Genomic DNA, 21509 nt, shown 5'->3' with positions numbered 1-21509 from the left:
TCAGCCCAAGGGATTCTACAGTAACTTTGGAGCTTCCCCTTCATCATGCCTGCCCTAGGAGGTAGGGTGAAACCCTTTGCCTCTGAGCTCCTTGGGGCACAGTGTTTTCCTTGAGCTCCTGCCAAAGCTGCAGTTGTAGGCATCCCTGCCTTCCACTCCACTGCAGAGCAGGGATCTGCATTGCTGAGCAGCAGTGAGAGACAGCTCATCACCCCCCTGGAGGTCTCCTGGGTTCACAGAAGAAAGAGCAGGCAGTGAAGTGGGGTTGGGGGATCAGACCTGGGCCAAGTGAAGAGGGGAGAGTGACTCCAGGGGGAGAAGACCAAGGGAAGGAGAGAGATTTGGGGGAGGAGGCAGGGTAGTGGGAGCTGAGTAGGGAACTGCTGGTTATTCATTTATTCGACAAAGTGTTTTAACCATCTACAATGTCTTAGGCACCGTTTTGGGGGCTGACAAATCAAAGACCATGCTTTAATGAGGCAACATGGGAAGAACAATAAAAATAATCATATTTATGGTTAATATTTTTTGAGTATTTACTATGGAGTCAACATTTATCTTATCCTTACAAAAATCTCAGGCATTTGATGCTATTATTAACCTGTTGTATAGATGGTGAGAAGACACAGAGTAGCCAAGTGACTGGCCAAGGTTACACAGAGTTTGAGCAGGGTCCCTCATCTCCTTAGAGATTGATGCCAAGGCCTCTCAGTCTTCTGACGACAGTGATTTGGAAAGCACATTCTTGTAAGAAAAATTCAGACAATAGCAATGAAACTCAATTTTTCTTTGCCCATGCCCATACCCAGCAGTCTTCACCCCAGGCTGTGTTCCCTTCCAATCCAGTTACGAAAACTATGAGTCCATATACATTATTTTTGATATGAGTGGGCTTCCTGTACATAAGGTTCTACAACTTGCTTTTTCTCCCCCTAACAAAATGTCTTGAACACAGTTTCCTATTGTAAACACAGTTCTACTTCCCTCTTCCTAATTGCTGCATAGTATTCCATGGCATGGATGTACCCTAGAGAAAAGGTGTTTCCAGTTTTCCGCTATTACAAACAATGCTGCCATTCACAACTTTTCCAAAAGCTCCGCAGATCTTCTTCCTACTGCAAAGTTGGAAAGTTTCTTCCGGAAGGACCCATGTGATGAATCCCGCGAAAGCACTAACCAACTGCCAATCCAACAGTAGCTGTTTATGCTTAGGCAACAATCTGTTATTATTCCGCCTACTCCCCCCCTCCCGGATTTTATTGTCTTGCGAGAAAAGCAGCTGCCTCAGGTCCTGGCTAGTGGGTTAAACAGACCCCAAACGTGGAACCTTCAGCCACAGAAAACGAGCCTGTGTCTTAAAGGCATATTCGTTCCTCTGGGAGTTGTAGTTTTGCTGGGCAACGGAGCCACCTTCTCGCCTCACCTCCCATCTAGATCTGAAGACTCGCCCTCTAGGAAAGCGCTGCCCTAACCAGATTTGCGTACCTGTGCAACAAATAGCTCGGGGTTAGTTTTTTGGGGGAGAACAAGCCAGGACCGGCGGAAGGACGAAACTACATTTCCCAGGGTGCGCCGCGAAGGAACGAGCAGCCACGCCTTAAAGAGCCCGCTGCGTCCGACAGAGGCAGATACCTCGGCCCGCGCTGGTCCCGGCCTCGCACACCCCAGTGATCCCACAGTTTTTCGGCCCACGCTCTCGGATCGGTAGGATGGAGCTAGGCCAGTGGCCTCCCTGTTCCCGATAGGGAGGAGTTTCCGGGAACTCTGCCGGCGTCCCTGGGCGCCCACTGTCTATAGGGGGCATCTGCAGGTCCTCCTACTCCTTGGCCTGGGTCTTTTCAGTGGGAGCTCCGGGACGTGGCAAGTGCTGGGGCACTTGGGGACACCTGGGACAGGGAGGGATACGGGCCCCAGAGGACCCTTACCCCTGAGACAAGTGGGACGCTGGATGCCGGCGCTGCTGACTTTGCTTTGAGGCCGCGTCTCCTGCCTCAGTTTACCCGACCTGGGCTCGTCAGTATGCACAAATCTCAATTAGAGGACGTCTGTATAATTTGCAAAGTGGTTTTATTACCAACTTCTTTCTGCCTTTTTATTTTCTAGAAGGCAAATTAGATCCCTTCATAAGACAGTCCCCCCCCCCGACTCCCCCGCCCCTTTAAAGTTCTAAAATGCAAAATCCCTGTTCCACCTATCTTCAAAAAGCATAACTGGAAGAGGTTATTCTGTCCCTGGCTCCCCTTCCTTATCCAATTTTGGAATGAGGAAAACTGGCTGAAGACATTAAACTTGGCCTCAATAGATGAAGTTTTATCAAAGTGGGCAGAATATTGGAATAGAGGTCTAAGTTTTCTGTAAATGTTAGGTATGGCAGAGGGCATAGACTCTAGACTCCAGGAGAGATGTCTTGTTTTCGACAGGGTGGTTAAGAACATGAACCTTGGGGGGCGCCTGGGTGGCTCAGTCGGTTAAGCGTCCGACTTCGGCTCAGGTCACGATCTCACGGTCTGTGGGTTCGAGCCCCGCGTCGGGCTCTGTGCTGATGCCTCAGAGCCTGGAGCCTGTTTCAGATTCTGTGTCTCCCTCTCTCTCTGACCCTCCCCCGTTCATACTCTGTCTCTCTCTGTCTCAAAAATAAATAAACATTAAAAAAAAAAAAAAAAAGAACATGAACCTTGATGTTGGACACACCTGGCCTGCCTGTGCTAGTGGTATATGGCTTTGAGCAGACTATTCTTGTCTTTCAGCTAGTTTCCTTATCTCTGTCACGGGTGTGGTAAGATGCAATTCAGAGGGCTATTGAGTGAGTCACGTGAGCTGATTCTGTAATGCCTTTGGCCTTGGTCCCTAAAAAAAAAAGTTGATGTGTTATCATAAAATACTCTTTTGGCTGATCTGGCAAGGCATGCTCCTCCGCCTGGCTTGATTTCCCTAGGCCTTCTCTGGTTTTTACTTCTTCACGGGCATCTTTGACTAGGAGATCATTTCAGAGCCATCACTCCCACCTGCCACCAGCTTCAGGGTCAAGTTAAACTCTGCTGTTTCCTTTCCCTGCTGGAGAGAACTACCCCTTCAGCGTGCCACTTCTTTTGCATTTTATTTAATACTGGTAACATTCCTAGGAGGTTGGTATCTTTGGCTTACAAAGGTTAGGTAACCTGTTCAAATCACACAGGAAGAGACACAGTTGGGAACAGAGCCCTGAGGGCTGATTCCCAGTCCTAGAAGGCTCTTCTGCCTAGTAGAGTGCAGTCCAGATAGGGCTACCCTCCTCCCTCTGGCCATGATCTGTCACCTGTCCGTGTCTCCCAGTCATTATGCTGAGACCAACACGGGGCTCAGACTTCCTGGGTCATTGGACTCTCCTTGGGGCATTTCTTCCTTGCTCTCTTTCAGCCCCTTTGCTTGGGACCAAATATCATTACCACCATCACCTGCATATAAATTGGAGCAACCCAGGTCCCAATCGTGGCTGCAGCATCCATTAGCCTCTGTAAAGTGGAAGTGATAATAATTATCCTGTGGGGATGTTGTGAGAATGAAAAGTCATAATGTCTTAACCGTGGACCAGAGTGGGGAGCTCAGTCCCAGTGCTTGTTATCATTAACATCCTCCTCATTCCATTATCACCTTGCATTTAGACTTTATCATAATAGCTAATATACACTGAGCACTTTACTCATATTTACTCCTTTTGTTCTTTCCTTGTCCCTACAAAGTGGGTTCAGTGTAGTGTTTAAGAGAATGGACTCTGGAGAAAGTATCAGGTTCAAATTTGGCTGTGCTACTTGCTAGCCGTGTGACCTTGGACAGGTTACTTCATCTCTCTTTGCCTCAGTTCCTTAATCTTTGAGGATAGAGTGTACTTGCCTGACATTAAGTTAGAAGTTCTTACGGTGATTTTTTTTTTTTCCTTTGAGAGAGATGATATTATATTCCCCATGTTGGTTCAGGTCCTTGGAGAAGCAGAGACCGCAATGGGACTAGACTTGCAAGAGATTTATTGGGGAAGGGCACAAAGGGGAGGTACCTAGAGGATGCAGGGAGAGCTGTTAGGCTGCTTCGTGTGAAGAAGCACCAGAAGGGAGGAAGGGAGGAAGGGAGGAAGGAAGGAAGGAAGGAAGGAAGGAAGGAAGGAAGGAAAGAAGGAAGGAAGGACGGATGGACAGACAGAAGGAGGGGCAGGGTTGGAAGGATCTCTGATTGCCTTGCAGTGTCTGTCGGATTGATGGGGACTCCAGGAACTAGGGTTGCCTGTCGGAGGATCCTCATCTTGCAGGAATGAGTTTGTGTTCATGTCCCTGCTGCGCGGAGTCACTGGTTGGGAGCAATTGGTAGGAAGTGTGGCCTCCATGTGAACAAGCTGGGGAGCACTTGTCAGTTCTCCTCTCTGCTGCAGGAGGCCTGCGAGGATTAGGGGTGCCAAAGATCACACAGTGAGTGCCAAGCTGGAATCCCTCGAGGCTCCTTTATTGGAAAGGCCAGATGGACATCTTAGGGAATGCCTTTTCCTCAGGTGGCTGGCCAAGATCTCTACCTCAGATTTCCCTTCTGGATTCCCTCCCAGGCTTAGCAGGGAACAGAGAAATTTCTGTTAGCGGTGGAGGCTTTCCCTGAAAGCTGGTGGGAGCGTGTCAAGTGGTGGTGTTTGTCAGCCCTAACCATAGGCTGGAGGGTCTGGCTTACGTAAGAGGGCGCTGTTGCTGTTGGCTCTTAGTTGGTGCTTGCGCTGACTAGTGGACACACACTCTGGGCACCCCATCATCCCCATCCCCATTCCGAGCTTTGGAGGTTGGAGGCGGGAGGAGGGAATGGGCTGCCTTGTGGGACAGCAGCCGGATCCCTGCCAGAGGTGGATGCCAAGGTACTTTTGAGCACTTGTCTACAGGTAGTCTTGGGTCCTCTCAAGTCAGATTAATTTCCCAACTGGTAGGAGAGGAATTTTGAGGAGGATAGTAGAGGGTGAAGCCATAACTTTGGCCCACCTTCCCCTCTCTTGCTCAGAGTGCCCTGGAGAAAGATGGCTGACCGGTGGGTTGTAGCCCCCTTCTGGCTCGGAGCTTCTGGGGAGGGGGTCTCCTCTGAGGTCCTTGTAGTGGGCACTGTAGGCACCCTGCCCTCTGCCCTTGAACAGGCTGGTGCACCCCTCCCACAGGTGCCCTCTTCTCCAGGGAATTGCCCTTGGCTTCAGGAGCCTGGGAGGCTAGAACCTCCCTCTCTCCCCTCCTCCTAGCTCACAGCCAATAATTGAATGCTGAGGGGCAGCCCTTTGCTTTAAGGTGGGACCCACTGTCAATCCCGTCTTGCTTCCCTCACTTCCTCTCCGGAGGAAATCAAATGCATCCACAGTGACAAAGTCAAATGTAATATAATGCAGCAATCCCATTCCCGGGTGTACATTGGCAGAGGTGAAGTCTTATGTTCACACTAAACCTGCATACAACTTTTTTTTTTTTTTTTTTTTTTTTTTTAAGAGAGAGCACGAGTGGGAGAGGGGCAGAGAGAGAGGGAGACAGGATCTGAAGCGGGCTCCGCACTGTCAGCAGTGAGCCCGATGTGAGGCTCGAACTCACAAAACTGTGAGACCATGACCTGAGCCGAAGTCGGACGCTTAACCAACTGAGCCACCCAGGTGCCATACAAATGTTTATAGCAGCTTTGTTCATGATTCCTCAAAGCTGGGGATAGCCCCAAATGTCCTTGGATGGATGGAGAAACAGACCACGGAGGTCACCTCATGCAACGGACTGTTGTTTGGCAAATAAAGAGAAAGAAGTAGTGATATGCACAGTCAACTTAGATGAATCCTAGAGGCATTATGTTGAGTGAAAGAAGGCAATCTCAAAAGATTACATTCCAGCCATGGCTGTGGAGAACAGAGTGTGGGTTGTCAGGGGTGAGGGATGGAGGAGGGCGTGACCAAGGGGATAGCATGCAGGAGGTTTTTTTTGGGTGTGGAAAGTGGTGGTGGCCACAAGAACCTATACATGTGTTAAAAGTTCATTGAACTATCAATTTCAGGGTAAAATAAATTTTTTGAGATGTCCACACACACCTGTATCTCTGCCGCAGGGAACCCCCTCAAGTTTGGCCAGAATGGCGCAGCCAAAGGGGGTTGATTGGACGGTCATCATCCTGACGTGCCAGTACAAGGATAATGTCCAGGTCTTCCAGAGAGGTAGGGACCCCCTCCTTCCCACTTTACCCCTGATGGAGAACCCTCACCGTACCCCTACAGCCTCAGGAGCCAGGAAACCTGGGTTCAGGCCCAGATTCTGCTGCTTTCTAGCCATGAGACCTCAAGACACATCGTATCATTTCACTGAGACTCAAATTTTTTCATCTGTTAAATGGGATTGGTTGTACTTACCTCACAGAGTTGGGCGAAGATCTAAGGAGCTACTCCATGAAAAGCTACTGAGTGCTCGCTCTGGCAGCACAGGTACTGAAAATAGAACCACACAGAGAAGGTCAGCATGACTGCTGCTCAAGCGTGCTATGCAAATTTGTGAAGATTCCATATTTTTTACGAATATCAAATCATGGTGTTGCACGGCTGAAACAAATGTAATGTTGTATGTCAATTATACCTCAATTAAAAAGAAGACCCTAGGTCAAAGAAAATAAAATAATGGCTATCAGTAGATTTGCTCTAGGTGCTTTGGACCAGGGTGGGGAGGCTGGGGGCCAGTCTCAACTTGTGTTCTGACCACAGAGCTGGAGGTGCGGCAGAAGCGGGAGCAGATCCCGGCCGGGACACTGTTACTGGCTGTGGAGGACCCTGAGATGCGCGTGGGCAGTGGAGGAGCCACCCTCAATGCCCTGCTGGTGGCTGCGGAACACCTGAGTGCCCGGGCAGGCTTCACCGTGAGTGCTCATGAAGTGCCATCCTCTGGCACATGTCCCGGTCAGAATGGGGATGCGGGCTTCAAACAGATTGTTTCTGAGGTCACACTGCTCCTGGGGCTCCATTGCCTGGCCAGTTCAGCATTTGGTATTAGTTTCTGTGCGTGTAGATTGGGTAGATTTATCAGGAGGGGCAGAAGGCAGGGCCAGGCTTTTTAGTGGTTTTAGAACATTGGAGCCAGTATCTCAGAATTGGGCTTTCTCGCATCTGTTGAAAACTTCCTGCCTCTCCTTTCCACATGGCATCTCTTTGCTGGAACTGGGATAAGGCTGCCTGCTTTGTGCAGGGCCCAGGGGTCAGTGTTCCCACCAGGTTCACCTTCCAGACACACACAGCCACTTCACTCAGTCACCTGGCCCTCATGGCACCCTGACATAGGGAGTGAGGGTGGTCATAGGAATGGACATGCTCTGATGATGGAGGTGGCACCGGCAGGGGAGGCCACCACTGTGTGGTTGCCGTGGAGCTTGACTTACTGTGAGTCACCCAGCCAGCCTCACATCCTTGCTTGTAGCTTTTCCCAAAAAGCAGGGGCAGAGAAGTGGCCCAGGTAGAGGGCCACTAGGCTTCTTTATCCAGGAGGGGCCAGAGCTGCCCCTTGCTTGCCTATGGCCATTGGTATTGACCTTGTCTTTTCTTCCTTTGGTACCTGAGGGGATTTGTGTTGGGGTCTCTCCCTGGACAAGAGGACAACATCCTCGGGTACCATCTGCCCAGGCTTCTGTCAACGGGGCTCTTCCACTTCTGACAGGTGGTGACATCTGATGTCCTGCACTCGGCCCGGATCCTTATCCTGCACATGGTTAGTAGAGGGCCTTGTAGTTCTTCAGGGGCCATGGAGAAGGCTGGAAGCATCAGTCCTCGGGGTTAGAAAGTTGTTCTACCATTGTGTGTGTGCAAGGTGTTCCTTGTGCAGATACAGAAGAATCAGAATCGGAATTGATCCAAATGTCCAGAAATAGGGAACTGGCTGAATATAAGCAGTATATCCTCCTGGTGGAATGTTAGACAATGATTTAAAAGTCCAGCTGGGGCGTCTGGGTGGCTCAGTCGGTTAAGCATCTGACTCGTGATTTTGGCTCAGGTCGTGATTGTGAGGTTCATGGAATTGAGCCTTGTATTGGCTCTGCACTGACAGCACAGAGCTTGCTTGGGATTCTCTCTTTCCCTCTCTCTGCCCTTCCTCCACTTGCGTGTGTGTGCGCGCATGCTCTGTCTCTCTCAAAATAAATAAACTAAAAAAAAAAAAAAATTCCAGCTAACTCTACACATTTACCTGGAAAGAGACTTACTAGCTCTGTGACCTTGGACAAATCACTTGACCCTTTCTTTCTAGGTCTTACCTTCCTCATCTGTAAAATGAAGATGGCAACAGTTTCTACTTTGTGTGGATGTGCTGAGATGATCCATTTAAATGTTAAATGGGGCCTGGCCTGGCTCACTGTGATCATTCAATGGATGTATTTTCATTGTTAAGGGGAGAAGGCCAGCCACACAAGTTTATATAGAATGATCTCAATTTTTTTTTTAATGTTTACTTATTTTTGAGAGAGAGACAAAGCATGAACAGGGGAGGGGCAGAGAGAGAGGGAGACACAGAATCTGAAGCAGGCCCCAGGCTCTGAGCTGTCAGCACAGAGCCTGACATGGGGCCCGAATCCACGAACCATGAGATCATGATCTGAGCTGAGGTCGGACACTCAACCAACTGAGCCACCCAGGCGCCCTGATCTCAGTTTTATAATTGGAATTTTGTGTGTGTTTTTAAACTTTCTTTAGCCATTCTTTTCCTTTTTTTTTTTTTAAGATTTTTTTTAAAGGCCTGAAGAGACTGGAAGTTTTATTTATTTTTTAAAGTTTACTTATTTATTTTGAGAGAGAGAAAAAAAGAGAGAGAATGAGTTGGGGAGGGACAGAGACAGAGGGAGAGAGAAAGTCCCAAGCAGGCACGGAACCTGATTTGGGGCTTGAAGTCACAAACAATGAGATCATGACCTGAGCCAAAATCAAGTGTCGGATGCTTAACTGACTGAGCCACCCAGGGGCCCCAAGATTTTTTAAAATAATCTCTACACCTAGCGTGAATCTCTAACATACAGTCCTGAGATCAAGAGTCGCAGGCTCCACTGACTGAGCCAGCCAGAGACCCCTTTAATTGGAATTTTGATGAAGATGAATGTCAATCCACATGCAAGAAATCATACAGAGAGAGAAGCCTTTGTAAACTTTGCCCATATCCCCCCAGTGGTAACAAATTCAACAGCTATAGTGTAACCACAGTCGGATATTGACATTGATACAATTCCCAAACTTTTCCCCTAGTTTTACTTGTAGTGTGTGTGTGTGTGTGTGTGTGTGTGTGTGTGTGTGTGTATTAGTTACTGTTGTCTCTCCACCTTCTCATGATCTCATTTAAAAAAATTAAAGAAAAGTCTAAAAGGATGTACCTCAAAATGAGGGCAATGGCTGTCATCCCTGAGGAACTGTTTTCTTTGGGCACATCTGCATTTTCTAATTTTTCACCATAATCATATAATTGAAAACATTTTAAGAAAAAAATAAAACGAGAAAACGCTTTTTAAGTTACTGATTTATTAGGTAGGCTCCATGCCCAACACTCGAACTCACGACTCCGAAATCAAGAGTTGCGTGCTCCACTGACTAAGCCAGCCAGGCACCCTGAGAAAACACATTTTTAAAAGTCTTCTAGGTTGATGGCTTCCTGCCTTTGCACAGCTGATAGGTTGTCTCCAGGCTCTCTGCCCCAAGGGTTCTTTTCCTGTCCGTGCTCCCTCCCTAGGGCCGAGACTTCCCTTTTGACGACTGTGGCAGGGCCTTCACCTGCCTCCCTGTGGAGAACCCCCAGGCTCCCGTGGAGGCTGTGGTCTGCAACCTGGACTGCTTGCTGGACACCATGAGCCATCGGGTAAGGCTGGCCATAACCACAGGGCCTCATCCCAGAGACAGCCACACCCCTCCCACTGCACCAGCAGCTGTACAGTCTGTGCTGGTGCAGACAGGAGATGCCAGGAAGAAAGGCTTTGGAGGTGCCCAGAGTTAGAGCTTCTGAAGGTTAGTCTTGGCCAGATTGGTGGGGAGGTGTGGCCCTCAGAGGACGGGGGAGGGTTGGTATCAGCGCCATGGGTCAGGGGAGGCCCTGTTACCTCGGCAGACAGGGTCTTTCTGGACAGGATGGCTGCTGGAGTGCATAGAACAGGCCAAGACTGGGCTGTGTGGGAGCAGAGGAAGGGTTGGTCCAGGCCACCAGCTACATTCTGTCTCTCTCCACAGCTGGGCCCAGGCTCCCCACCGGGTGTGTGGGTTTGCAGCACCGACATGCTGCTGTCTGTTCCTCCAAACCCAGGTGAGCCTGAGAAGCCTTGGGACTGCCTTCCCTGGCCACAGCCAGATACCTTTCTTCACTTGGTCTCTGGGCCTGGCCTGATGCCCTGTTCAGAAAGGAAACTGTAGGGTGTGGAGAATGAAGCCCAGACCGAGTTAGGGCTTCCCCTTCTGGGCCTCAGTCTTCTTGGCTGTAGGATGGAGACACCCAGCCCTGCCCCTTCTGCCCTGCAGGGCTCTGTGGAAGAATTTGGGGAGGGGAGGTATTGTCATTCTCCCAGAGGAATTGAATGTCCATTTGGCTTTGGAAACCATATTCCCTTTAGAGTTGTCTGGATGCCCCTGCCCTGTGCTCTTGCCTCCACCTGGTTGGAGACCCCTGTCTTGGGTTGAGGCCCCTGGGGGAACCTCCTAACTGCCCCATTCACAGGGATCAGCTGGGACAACTTCCGGGGAGCCAAAGTGATTGCCCTTCCAGGGAACCCGGCCTATGCCCGGAACCATGGCGTTTACCTCACTGACTCCCAGGTAGGGCCCCTGGGGCAGCTGTGTGGGCAGCTTGACCATCTGGGTTGGCCTCCTGGTCCTATGCTTGGGGAATCCTCTCATCCTGGACTTTCTAGCATGGTCTGGATTTGGAGGAGGTCCCCTCTGAACAGCCCTTGTGCTCATTTAGTCTTTTGCCAAACATGAATTGCACACCGACCCTGTGCTAGGGTCTGTGCTCGAGGCTGTGAAAACATGCAAAGCCTGCCCTCTACCATCAGGGGTGGGAGTCTTCAGTGCTCGTGTCCTTGGAAGCACCCTGGTACCTGTCAGACTTCCATCCTAGGTTTTCATTTGGAGAACACCTTGCGATGCCCTCCTTGCTGGTCCTTTCTTGCTCCTTTCCCTAACTCTGTTTTCTCCCCACACAGGGCTTCGTTTTGGACATTTACTACCAGGGCACCGAGGCAGAGATACAACGGTGTGCCAGGCCGGATGGGCGGGTGCCACTGGTACAGCTGCCAGACCCACACTAGGGTCTTTGGAGACCTTATGGGACGAGGAAGGGAGGATTTGCCTATCTGCACTCCTTCTGGAAGATTCTAGGGCAGGCTAGAACCAGGATCTGAGTAAGGTCTAGAACTGGCATTCAGGGGAGCTGGTGGAGCCAGAATCTGAGGCAGGTGTGGCAGAAAGGCTGGAACCAGCCTGTGAGTAATTTCAGGAACACAGTTGGGAGGAAGTCTAGAATCTGATTTGGGGGATCCTTCTAGAATGAAAGGCAAGGATAGGAACATTGGGTAAGGGTCTGGGACTGGACCTTGAGGAAGATGGGGAACTATTTCTCCTTCTCTGTCTCTAGTTCAGGGAGGCCTGACAATTGGGGTGGGGGTCCCAGAAGGTGGGTGTTGAGGGGTCCCTTGGTGGGAGCCACTCCCATTAAGCCTGGATCCTGGGTGCTGGAGTGGCCCAAAGACAAAAGACCCTGCCTGGTATGGCAGCCAGCCTTGCTTGGCCCATCTGCATGAGTCCTTCCCAATTCAGGGCCCAGGCTGGCCCCAGAGTCCCACAACCTGACTTGACCTCTCTAGGTCTCAGGGATCGCCTTCTTCTCTGTGGAGACTGCTGAGCACCTCCTGGCCACCCATGTGAGCCCACCCTTGGATGCCTGCACCTACATGGGCTTAGACTCTGGAGCCCAGCCTGTCCAGGTGACTGGGGGTGTGGGCTGGGGACCCCTGGCCTTGGGTAGAGGCCCTGACACTGGCAGCCTGGTGGTCCCTTGCGTCTCTGGGAATGGGACTGCCCCAGCTCAACCTAGGAACCTTCTCAATAGATGTGCTTCCTACCCCTGCCCCAGCTATCTCTCTTTTTCGACATCCTGCTCTGCATGGCCCGGAACGTGAACAGGGAGGACTTCCTGGTGGGGCAGCCTCCAGAGATGGGCCAAGGTGACATGGACATCGGAAGTTACCTGCGGGGTGCCCGGGCTGAACTGTGGAAGGAGCTTCGTGACCAGCCCCTCACCATGGGTGGGTACTACCTCTTGGCTCTCTGGGGAGACCATGGGAGTGAGGACCCCCCCAGGATGAGGCAGCTGCCTGCCTGGCCCCTAGGCTTCTGGACCATGCAGGCCTAGTGCATGCCAGACAATTAACCCTCTCCGAATCCAGAGCCTGTAGCCCTCTTCCCTTCTTCCTTTGTCTTGTTCCTGGGCTCCAGTTCCAGTCTTTCTACTTTCTAGCTGTGTGACTTGGACAGGTTGCTGAGCCTCTCTGGATCTCAGCCTCCCCATCGGCACAATGGGCTCATTGCCATGCCTGCCTTCCCCTGGCCTGGTTAAGAGGTGTCTTCGGTGGGAGGCCTGGCCTGGCATCAGAGCTGCAGCAGGCATGGGGTTGGGGTCGGTACTTGTATCTTTACAGCTTATGTCCCTGATGGCAGCTACAGCTACATGACCAGCTCGGCCAGTGAGTTCTTACACAGCCTCACATTCCCAGGGGCTCCCAGGGCCCAGGTAGTGCACTCCCAGGTGGAGGTAAGACCTGCCTGGAGGGAGGGCCAGCAGAAGTGCCTGCTGGGTGCCTGTGGACAGGTGGGATGGGGGCTCCAGGAAAGGGAAGGAATAGTCCATCCTTGGAATAGAGTAGGTGTAGGTGTTATTATCCCCATTTCACACATGAGGCACTGGAGGCTCAGAGAGGTTAAGTAGCTTGCTTAAAGCCACAGAGCCAGTAAGTGGTCATTTCAGGATTCTACATGCAGGTCTGCCTGAGAAACTAGAGAAGACTCCCTTCATGCTTTTCTGTGGGGTCTGCTGGGGGATAAGAACATTTGAGGTGATGGGCCTGGGTCGTTCCCATGGGCTGAGAAAAGTAGCAGGGAGAGCTCATAGGTGGCCCTCAGGGTGGCAGGGATAGGGGTAGCTGCACAGATGGGAGAGGTTTCCTGGGAGAGCTGTCATTTGGTGGGACCTCTGTTACTGTGTTCAGATTTGTACTGGAGGAGAACACAGGCAGAGCATGCCGCTAGGGGAGCTTCTGGAAGAGCGGCGTGAACAAGAGGGGATGGGAGTTGGCCTGAGGCTGGGGTCAGGGCAGAGGGATGTGCCTGGCTGTCAGGGCACAGGGAGCAGCAGGCATTCTGGCTGGGGCCTTGGCTGTGGGGGAGCCTGGGTCCTGGGCCCTCACAACATTCTGCTTGGCTTCCCAGGAGCCACAGCTCCTGGGTGCCAAGAGCTCCGTGGTCAGCTGCCTGCTGGAAGGCCCTGTCCAACTGGGTCCTGGGAGTGTCCTGCAGCACTGCCATCTTCAGGTGAGGCCAGGGGCAAGCAGGAGGGCAGCGCTCCAGGGGCCAGGGTCCTGTGTGTGTGTGTGTGTGTGTGTGTGTGTGTGTGTATGTGTGTGTGTGTGAGTGTGTGTAGGTACTTAAGGCTGTGCTAGGATGCATACCTTTTCTCCTATCAGGGCCCTGTTCATATCGGCACTGGCTGCTTGGTGAGTGGCCTGGACACGGCCCAGTGCAAGACACTGCACGGCTTGGAGCTGCATGACCTCGTCCTGCAGGGACACCACGTGCGGCTGCACGGCACCCCCAGCCGTGTCTTCACCCTCGTTGGCCGTCTGGACAGCTGGGAGGTTAGGTGTCCACCCTGCCTCCCCGAGGGTTCCAGCCCATCTCCTGCAAGTCTCCCTGAACACTGGCCTGAGGGATAGGTGGTGAGGAGGGTGCAGCCAGTTGTCTCAACAGACCTTCACCACCCTCCTTGTCTGCTCTATGTGGTGGGCTTGGTGGGGTGGCCTGTGTTATAGGCCAGACACTGAGGCACAGAGAGGGTGGTGACCCACCTTGGACCTCAGAGCTGGTTATGATGGATTGGGCCGAGTGCCAGGCACCTGGGCAGGAACATCGAGGCTCCAGGGCTTGACGCTGGTATCTCAGAATTTCCTTGCATATGTGCTCGTCACTCTTGCTATCCCCTCTGGCCTCAGTGTCCCTAACCCCCTTCCTGCCTCCTCCTCTTCCCCCAGAGACAGGGGACAGGAACGTATCTTAACATGTCCTGGAGTGAATTCTTCGAGAAGACAGGCGTTCGGTAAGGTTAATGGCCCAGATGGGACTCTACAGGCCTAGGCAGCTAGGGCAGGGCATCTGCTTCTCTGAGGCTCACCCCTGCCCTCGCTCCTGCCCCAGAGCAGCACCCGGCCCCCTAACCATCCCTGGGGTCCAAGGTAGTTTTGGGCAGCCTGATTTGTCCCACCATTTTCTGAGCAACTACAGATTGCTGGCTATACTCAGGGTTTGGGATTTTGTCCAGTGGCCTGGGAAAAGAGGCAAGGCAGCCGGGCCTCTCTCTCTGAGCTGCACACTTGTGCTGCCTCTGGAGGAGTCTGTCCTGTCACCATGAATGAGCCAGCCCCCAGCTGACAGTCAGTCATGGCTTGGTGATCAGGCAGGAGCCCTTGCTTCCCCCCTGCTAATATGTCTTTCCCCCACATCAGAGACTGGGATCTGTGGGACCCAGACACGCCCCCTGCGGAGCGTTGCCTTCTTAGTGCCCGCCTCTTTCCCGTGCTCCACCCCTTGAGGGCCCTGGGACCCCGGGACATGCTGTGGATGCTGGACCCCCAGGAGGATAGGGGCAAGGCCCTGCGGGCCTGGCGAGCCTGCTGGCGTCTGTCCTGGGAGCAGCTGCAGCCGTGCCTGGACCGGGCTGCCACACTGGCCTCCCGCCGGGACCTGTTCTTCCGCCAGGCCCTGCATAAGGCGAGGCATGTGCTGGAGGCTCGGCAGGACCTCAGCCTGTGCCCGCTGATCCGGGCCGCTGTCCGAGAGGGCTGTCCTGGGCCCCTGCTGGCCACGCTGGACCAGGGTGAGTGTGCTGGAAAGCCAGTCCCAGCATCACCTGCCCTACCTGCCCTCTGGATCATCAACCTGAGGGTACTAGGGAGCTGTGAGATTTCAAAGTGGGGGAGAGACACAGTGGAGTGTACTTGTAAGTTTGGGGGGAAGTTTCCTCCTCATCAGTGGGGAGTTTGGTGAGAGGCTGAGGCTTGGGGCTGAGCCTCTGGGTCCTATGAGCATCAGCAAACCCAGCAAACTTTGCACTGGGTTGGGATGTGGTTGGCTCTACCCAGAGGCCCAGGCACACTGGCTGGGGGCTCAGCTGTAGCCTGCTAGGCAACACCTCATTAGCCCCATTGAAGCTGGTTGATGGTGGGGCTGAGACCGAACCCGGGTGGTTTGACCCTGAAGCCTGAGCTCCTAACCACTGTGGACATCCTGGGTGAGGGGGTGAAGAGGGGGCTGGGGCTGACAGGTTGAGGAGAACCTTGCTTGGCGGAGGAGCAGGGAACATTCATAGGCAACAATATATCTTGGGTCCAGGTGAAGAGGTGTGAAGGACCTGGAGTGTTTGGGGGACTGCTGAGTAGTCTCTGGGGGCAGAGGGCCCTGGGGGCAGGCCCCCTCCCCTGCCACCCTGACTCCTGGCCGCTCAGTTGCAGCCGGTGCGGAAGACCCTGGGGTGGCGGCCCGGGCTCTCGCCTGTGTGGCGGATGTACTGGGCTGCATGGCAGAGGGCCAGGGAGGCTTACGGAGCGGTCCAGCCGCCAATCCCGAGTGGATGCAGCCCTTCTCATATCTGGAGTGTGGAGACCTGGCGGCCGGCGTGCAGGCACTTGCCCAGGAGCGGGACAAGTGGCTGAGCAGGTGGGTGCTCAAAACTTTTGGAGAAGTCCTTGGCCATCCTTGGAGGTGGAAACCCACGGAGAGGTAGGCCCCTCTCACCATGGTGACCTAGGGCAGTCAGGTCCCCAAACCCAGGCAGTCCACCCCCAGCTTGGGGTTCCACGCCACCGTCTCTCCCATCCCTCTTGGCAGGCCAGCGTTGCTAGTGCGAGCTGCCCGCCACTACGAGGGAGCTGGGCAGATTCTGATCCGCCAGGCTGTGATGTCAGCCCAGCACTTTGTCTCCATGGAGCCAGTGGAGCCGCCAGCACCTGGGCGGTGGGTGGTGGCTGAGTGCCCTGCTCGCGTGGATTTCTCTGGTGAGCCCCTTGTGGCATGGTGGGGTGAGGGTAGCCACCCCAGGGCTGGGCTGGCTGCCCTGTGACTAACTTGGTCTTGTCTAACTGCTGAAGGTGGCTGGAGTGACACGCCACCCCTTGCCTATGAGCTTGGTGGGGCAGTGCTGGGTCTGGCTGTGCGAGTGGATGGCCGCCGGCCCATCGGGGCCAGGGCACGCCGCATCCCAGAGCCTGAGCTGTGGCTGGCAGTGGGGCCTCAGCAGGACAAGATGACCATGAAGACAGTGTGCCGGAACCTAGATGACCTGCAGGATTACTGCCAGCCCCATGCCCCAGGTCAGGGCACCTGTGACATCTGCAGGTGGGAATGGCACGCATGGCCAGCTGAGGGATGGGGACAGAACCTTGGAGACCCTGCAGGCCATGGAGGCCTGTCCTGAGGGTGAGCCAGTCTGGTGGAGGAGCCCTGAAGTCATCCTGCCCGGGTACATGCAGGCCCAAGGAGGTAGGGCTGGCACATTTGCCTGTGCTGGGGGGACCAGAGGCCCTTTTATGGCTTGGAGATAGGGCCTCCAATACTTCTGGGGTTTTATCTCCCAGTGAGCCCCGTGCTAGGCTGGGCAACAGTGGACGTAGTTTGGGGTATCTGCTTCTACCCTTGAAGACCAAATTCCTTGCTGGTCCTTCCACAGGGGCTCTGCTGAAGGCAACCTTCATCTGTGCGGGGATCGTGCATGTTGGCTCCAAGCTTTCCCTGAGAGAGCAGCTGCTGCACACCTTTGGGGGTGGCTTCGAGCTGCATACCTGGTCTGAGCTGCCCCATGGCTCCGGTCTCGGTGGGTGGGCCCTGTCTCCCTGCTGCCCACCAGTCGCATCCCTAACCTCCAGCCTCGCCTCGGGTCCCCTCCCTGGCCTCTGCCCAGCTGAGGAGTGAGCTGGGCAGAGCTGTTTCATGTCTGGCGCTTTCCTCTGCACCCTGCAGGCACTAGCAGCATCCTGGCAGGCGCAGCCCTGGCTGCCTTGCAGAGGGCCGCGGGCCGGGTAGTGGGCACAGAGGCCCTGATCCATGCAGTGCTGCACCTGGAACAGGTGCTCACCACAGGTATGGGACTGCCCTGGGGCAGGAGGGAAGTCACGGACATTTTCCCAAGGGCTTCCAGGGTCTCCTGGGACTTGCAGACAGCCACGTATACATATGCGTGGTCAAAGCTTCCTTAAAGTTGGTTAGAGCTTCCTTCTTACCACTCTGACCCTTTCTGGTGGTTTTCAACTTCAAATGTTTCTATCTCTAAGGACCTGATGCTTTAGGAGTACCTACTAAGTGCTAGATTCTGTGCTGCACCTTTCATGTGTTTTATTAGGTACCCGTTATACCAGGTGCTATTTCTCATGATTCTGTCCCCACCTAGGGCTGTCCCTCAGGGTGAGGCTGGGCAGAGGTGGATTTGGAATAGGGGACAGGACTTTTAGCTTGCCTTCTGGCAACTTGCCCTGCCCATGGGCTGTGGTCCTTTGTGCCCCCCCCCCCCCCCACTACCATATGGCTGTGATCATAATAGAATGCTACTAACACCTTCCACCTCTGCACCACCGTGGCCCTTTGGAATCCATGCACAACGGAGAGCAGCTAGTTTGTCTGACTCCAGATCCTAGGGTGCTCTGGTCACCTCAGGATGCAGGGCCTTATCCACAGGACGCTAGGAAGGAAGCTGCCTCAAGGACAGATAGATGCCTGATGATGGTATCTTCTCTGGTCACTTTGTAGCCCAGCCTCCTCCTTTTGTTGCCCTGATTCACATCACATAATGGGTAGTCATTAGCAAAAAGGGCAGCCTGTTAACTTTCCTTTTGAGGTGTAGCATTCAAATCCTTCATTTGGTCAATTGAAGGAGGCTCAGCCCCATTGTTGAGTTCCGGGGAGTCAGCTGATCAGAGTATCCACTCTGTGTTGGGCCTTGGGGATAAAATGAGCAAAAACAGGGTCTTTGCCCTCAGAAGGCATATAGTCTGTTGGAGACAGGCCTTAATAACCACTCACATGAATGTATAATCACAAGCTGTGCCAAGTGCTCTGATGGAGAGGGGTGCAGGTAAGGAGTTCTTGACATTTGGGGCCTGATGCCTAAAGTTCCAGATGCCCCCTGCCATTGGCAATTTGTACTTTAAATCCTTGTAGGCCCCAGGTATGAAAGGCCTATCCCAGAATTATCTCAAGTTGTGACACTTTTGTATAGCTGCAAGAGGAAGAGATCCATACCTTTCATTCCTAAAGCAAGATGTGAACAAGCTCTTTCAATTTCAATAAGAGATGCTAAAAAGCTTTCCAACATCAACACCCTTTATTAGAAAAGACAGGGTGCAGGGAACCGTTAAGCTTCAGGGGAAGTCCCATGTTATCTCTCCTTGAGGGGAGCAGTTTACTGTTAGGTCTTATCCTTTGATATGGTTTACCCCAATTCCAGTTACACAGTAGGTCTGCACCCAAAGTCAGGCGTTGTGAGTTTCAAGCTTGGCTCCGTAACGCTTTCCACTTGCTGGGCTCGTCCTGTTCTGAAGGCTGGGGGCAGAAGCTGCACAGCTCACCTGGCTCAGCCTGGGTCGGGAGAAGCGGGCTTCCCATGCTGGTCCTTGCCAGGGGTGCAGGACTGGGAGCCTGGGCTGGGAGAGAGAAGTTGGGACAGATAGGCTCCAAAAGTGATGGGACCCTGGGCTTGCAGGAGGTGGCTGGCAGGACCAAGTGGGTGGCCTCGTGCCTGGCATCAAGGTGGGGCGCTCTCGGGCTCAGTTGCCACTGAAGGTGGAGGTGGAAGAGATCACTGTGCCTGAGGGCTTCCTCCGGAAGCTCAATGACCACCTGCTCCTGGTATACACTGGCAAGACACGCCTGGCCCGGAATCTGCTGCAGGTGAGCCCTGGCCTCAGGAGGAAGGTGAGAGGCAAATGGCTCAGCTGGGCTCAGATCCTCATTGCATTCCTCCTGCCCCATCTGCAGGATGTGCTGAGGAGCTGGTATGCCCGGCTGCCTGCCGTCGTGCAGAATGCCCACAGCCTGGTGCGGCACACCGAGGAGTGTGCAAAAGCCTTCCGCCAAGGTGAGGTGCTTCTTGCCTGGAGCTCAGGGCATCAGGAGTGAGTACCTTGTTGCCTGTGGGTCTGAGGCCAGGAGCCTTTGCAGGCCTGGCCCAGACCCCGTGTAGGACGCCCCTGGGGGCAGAAGCCTACTGTCTGCCCTCCACAGGGTCTCACACTTAGGTGGGTGGGAGTCCTTTCTCAGGATAACACTTGCATCATGAGGGAGGCCTCCAGCCCCACCTACCAGGAAGCAGACTGGGGCGGAGGCTCAGCCTCTTGAGTTCTGGGGAGTCAGCTGATCAGGGTTCCATGTCTGTGTCTACATGATTGAACACTGTACTGGGCACTATGCCAGCTGCTCTATGCACTTTAGTCCTCAACCCTTGAGGTGGGCTTTATCACTCCTATTTCCAGCCAGCACTGGACCTAGGTTTTTCACCAGGACACTGGTTAAGTAGTGCTTCTTGGCACATCATTCAGTCCAGAAATAGGTGTTGAATATTCCAGCTCAGGCACACCACTCCCTTCTCTGCCCCCACCCAGGGAGCCTGCGTCTGCTGGGCCAGTGCCTGACCACGTACTGGGAGCAAAAGAAGCTCATGGCTCCAGGCTGTGAGCCCCTGGCTGTGCGGCGTATGATGGATGTCTTGGCCCCCCACGTGCACGGCCAGAGCCTGGCAGGGGCAGGTGGTGGAGGCTTTCTGTATCTGTTGACCAAGGAGCCACAGCAAAAGGAGGCTCTGGAGGCTGTGCTGGCCAAGACTGAGGTACCTGGTGGTGCTGGGGGTGGTGATTGGTGGGGGACAGAAGCCCTCAGTGTGTCTCACCACTAAGCAGGGGCTACAGCTGCAAGTCTCCCTGATCGCTTGCAGCACGAGACGTGGCCTGAGACTTGCCCAGAACCCTCTAAACACCTGTCCTTTGCTCCCAGGGCCTCGGGAACTACAGCGTCCACCTGGTAGAAGTGGACACTCAGGGCCTGAGCCTGCAGCTGCTGGGGAGTGAGACCTCAACCTGATGCCCCTTCCCAGGTTTGTCCTTCTGTAAGAGGAGAAAACCTGGAGCTGCAGCAGCCTCTCCCTTCTTTCCTCCATGGGAATGTCAGCCTTCTACTCTATGCCCACCCCTTTGTGAACCTGCTCCCAAAGGAAACCAGCCAACGTGAGCTTGGGCCCAGCCCCTTCTGGAGTTTGGTGAAACTGGTGGTGCCTGGGAATAGGACTGTACCTCCTGGTTGACTGTGGCCTAGGCTTGTCCTCTGGACATAGGAAAGTCTCAAGCATAGTGTCCAATGTGGCCTTTACAAATCCATGGCCAGCCTTGGCCTTCTCACTCTCCATGAGGGCCTGGGAAAAGGAGGACAACCAGCTTTAGCACATGGCTGGGGTCCCCTGGTAAGGCCAATCCTGAAGAGGCTCTTTGAGGCATTTCCTGTGGCCTTCCATGGAGGTCTGGCTTCTGCCTGAAAAGAGCCTTCCTGTTCCACACTCACTCCCAGGCTGATTTGATGGGGGAGTGGGAACAGGGGTGGGGGTCTCTACTCTTGTTTGTGGTCATGAGCCAGTACAAGTCACTGCTAATAGAGGCCTTAACTATTAACACTATGGACTATGCCACATGACCCAGTGTCTATGGACATTTGATTTCCAAAATTACAACCTTCTTGGAATAAATTCACTCTGTCCTTCAAGGTTGTCCTCATAAAGCTTTTTCTTTGATCCTGTGAGGGGCAGTTCCCACTTGCCTTGGCACTGTGGGAAACCCCCTGGGACAATCCAGCTTCTGGTGCTGAAGGCCCAAGGAGGGGATGAGGGTCCAAGATTAGATGAGGTGCCTGCTTTCATGTGGGTACTGACTGGCTGTGCGCCACTCTGGGTGCGGGAAGAGGCTGAGGCTTTAGGCTTTTGTCTGCACATTTCAGTGCAACTGGTAGACCTGTCTTGCCCTATAGCATCTAACCCTCCCTGGAAATAGCACACTGGCATTATCACCAAGGAGTGTCTTTTTTTTAATTAATTAATTAATTTATTTATTTATTTTTGGGACAGAGAGACGGAGCATGAACGGGGGAGGGGCAGAGAGAGGGAGACACAGAATCGGAAACAGGCTCCAGGCTCCGAGCCATCAGCCCAGAGCCCGACGCGGGGCTCGAACTCACGGACCGCGAGATCGTG

At 53.5% G+C, this 21509-nt stretch overlaps 1 protein-coding gene, 1 long non-coding RNA gene and 1 other non-coding gene across 3 annotated transcripts; 2 read left to right on the top strand and 1 right to left on the bottom strand.

Moving 5' to 3' along the window:
• Positions 1-497: 497 nt before the first annotated feature.
• On the bottom strand, positions 498-1564 carry LOC125916556 (uncharacterized). The gene is made up of 2 exons (XR_007455961.1): positions 1486-1564; positions 498-744 (listed from the first exon to the last, which is right to left on the bottom strand). It is a non-coding gene; the product is annotated as an uncharacterized LOC125916556 (long non-coding RNA).
• FCSK (fucose kinase) lies at positions 1123-21025 on the top strand. Its single transcript, XM_049622812.1, has 24 exons — positions 1123-1704; positions 6073-6178; positions 6716-6867; positions 7659-7709; positions 9708-9833; positions 10199-10271; positions 10680-10777; positions 11167-11247; positions 11827-11946; positions 12096-12267; positions 12661-12773; positions 13448-13549; positions 13702-13872; positions 14266-14330; positions 14737-15107; positions 15736-15946; positions 16118-16284; positions 16378-16599; positions 16956-17099; positions 17246-17365; positions 18981-19168; positions 19256-19355; positions 19879-20102; positions 20267-21025. Exons 2-24 carry the CDS (start codon positions 6097-6099, stop codon positions 20351-20353), a joined length of 3240 nt encoding a protein of 1079 aa, XP_049478769.1. The 5' UTR covers positions 1123-1704; positions 6073-6096; the 3' UTR covers positions 20354-21025.
• Positions 6422-6528, top strand: LOC125916676 (U6 spliceosomal RNA). The gene has a single exon (XR_007456003.1). It is a non-coding gene; the product is annotated as a U6 spliceosomal RNA (small nuclear RNA).
• Positions 21026-21509: the final 484 nt, after the last annotated feature.

The sequence above is a fragment of the Panthera uncia genome (genome assembly GCF_023721935.1).
Source record: "Panthera uncia isolate 11264 chromosome E2 unlocalized genomic scaffold, Puncia_PCG_1.0 HiC_scaffold_20, whole genome shotgun sequence".
Lineage (NCBI taxonomy): Eukaryota > Metazoa > Chordata > Mammalia > Carnivora > Felidae > Panthera > Panthera uncia.
This window is presented reverse-complemented; position numbering and strand designations above follow the sequence as displayed.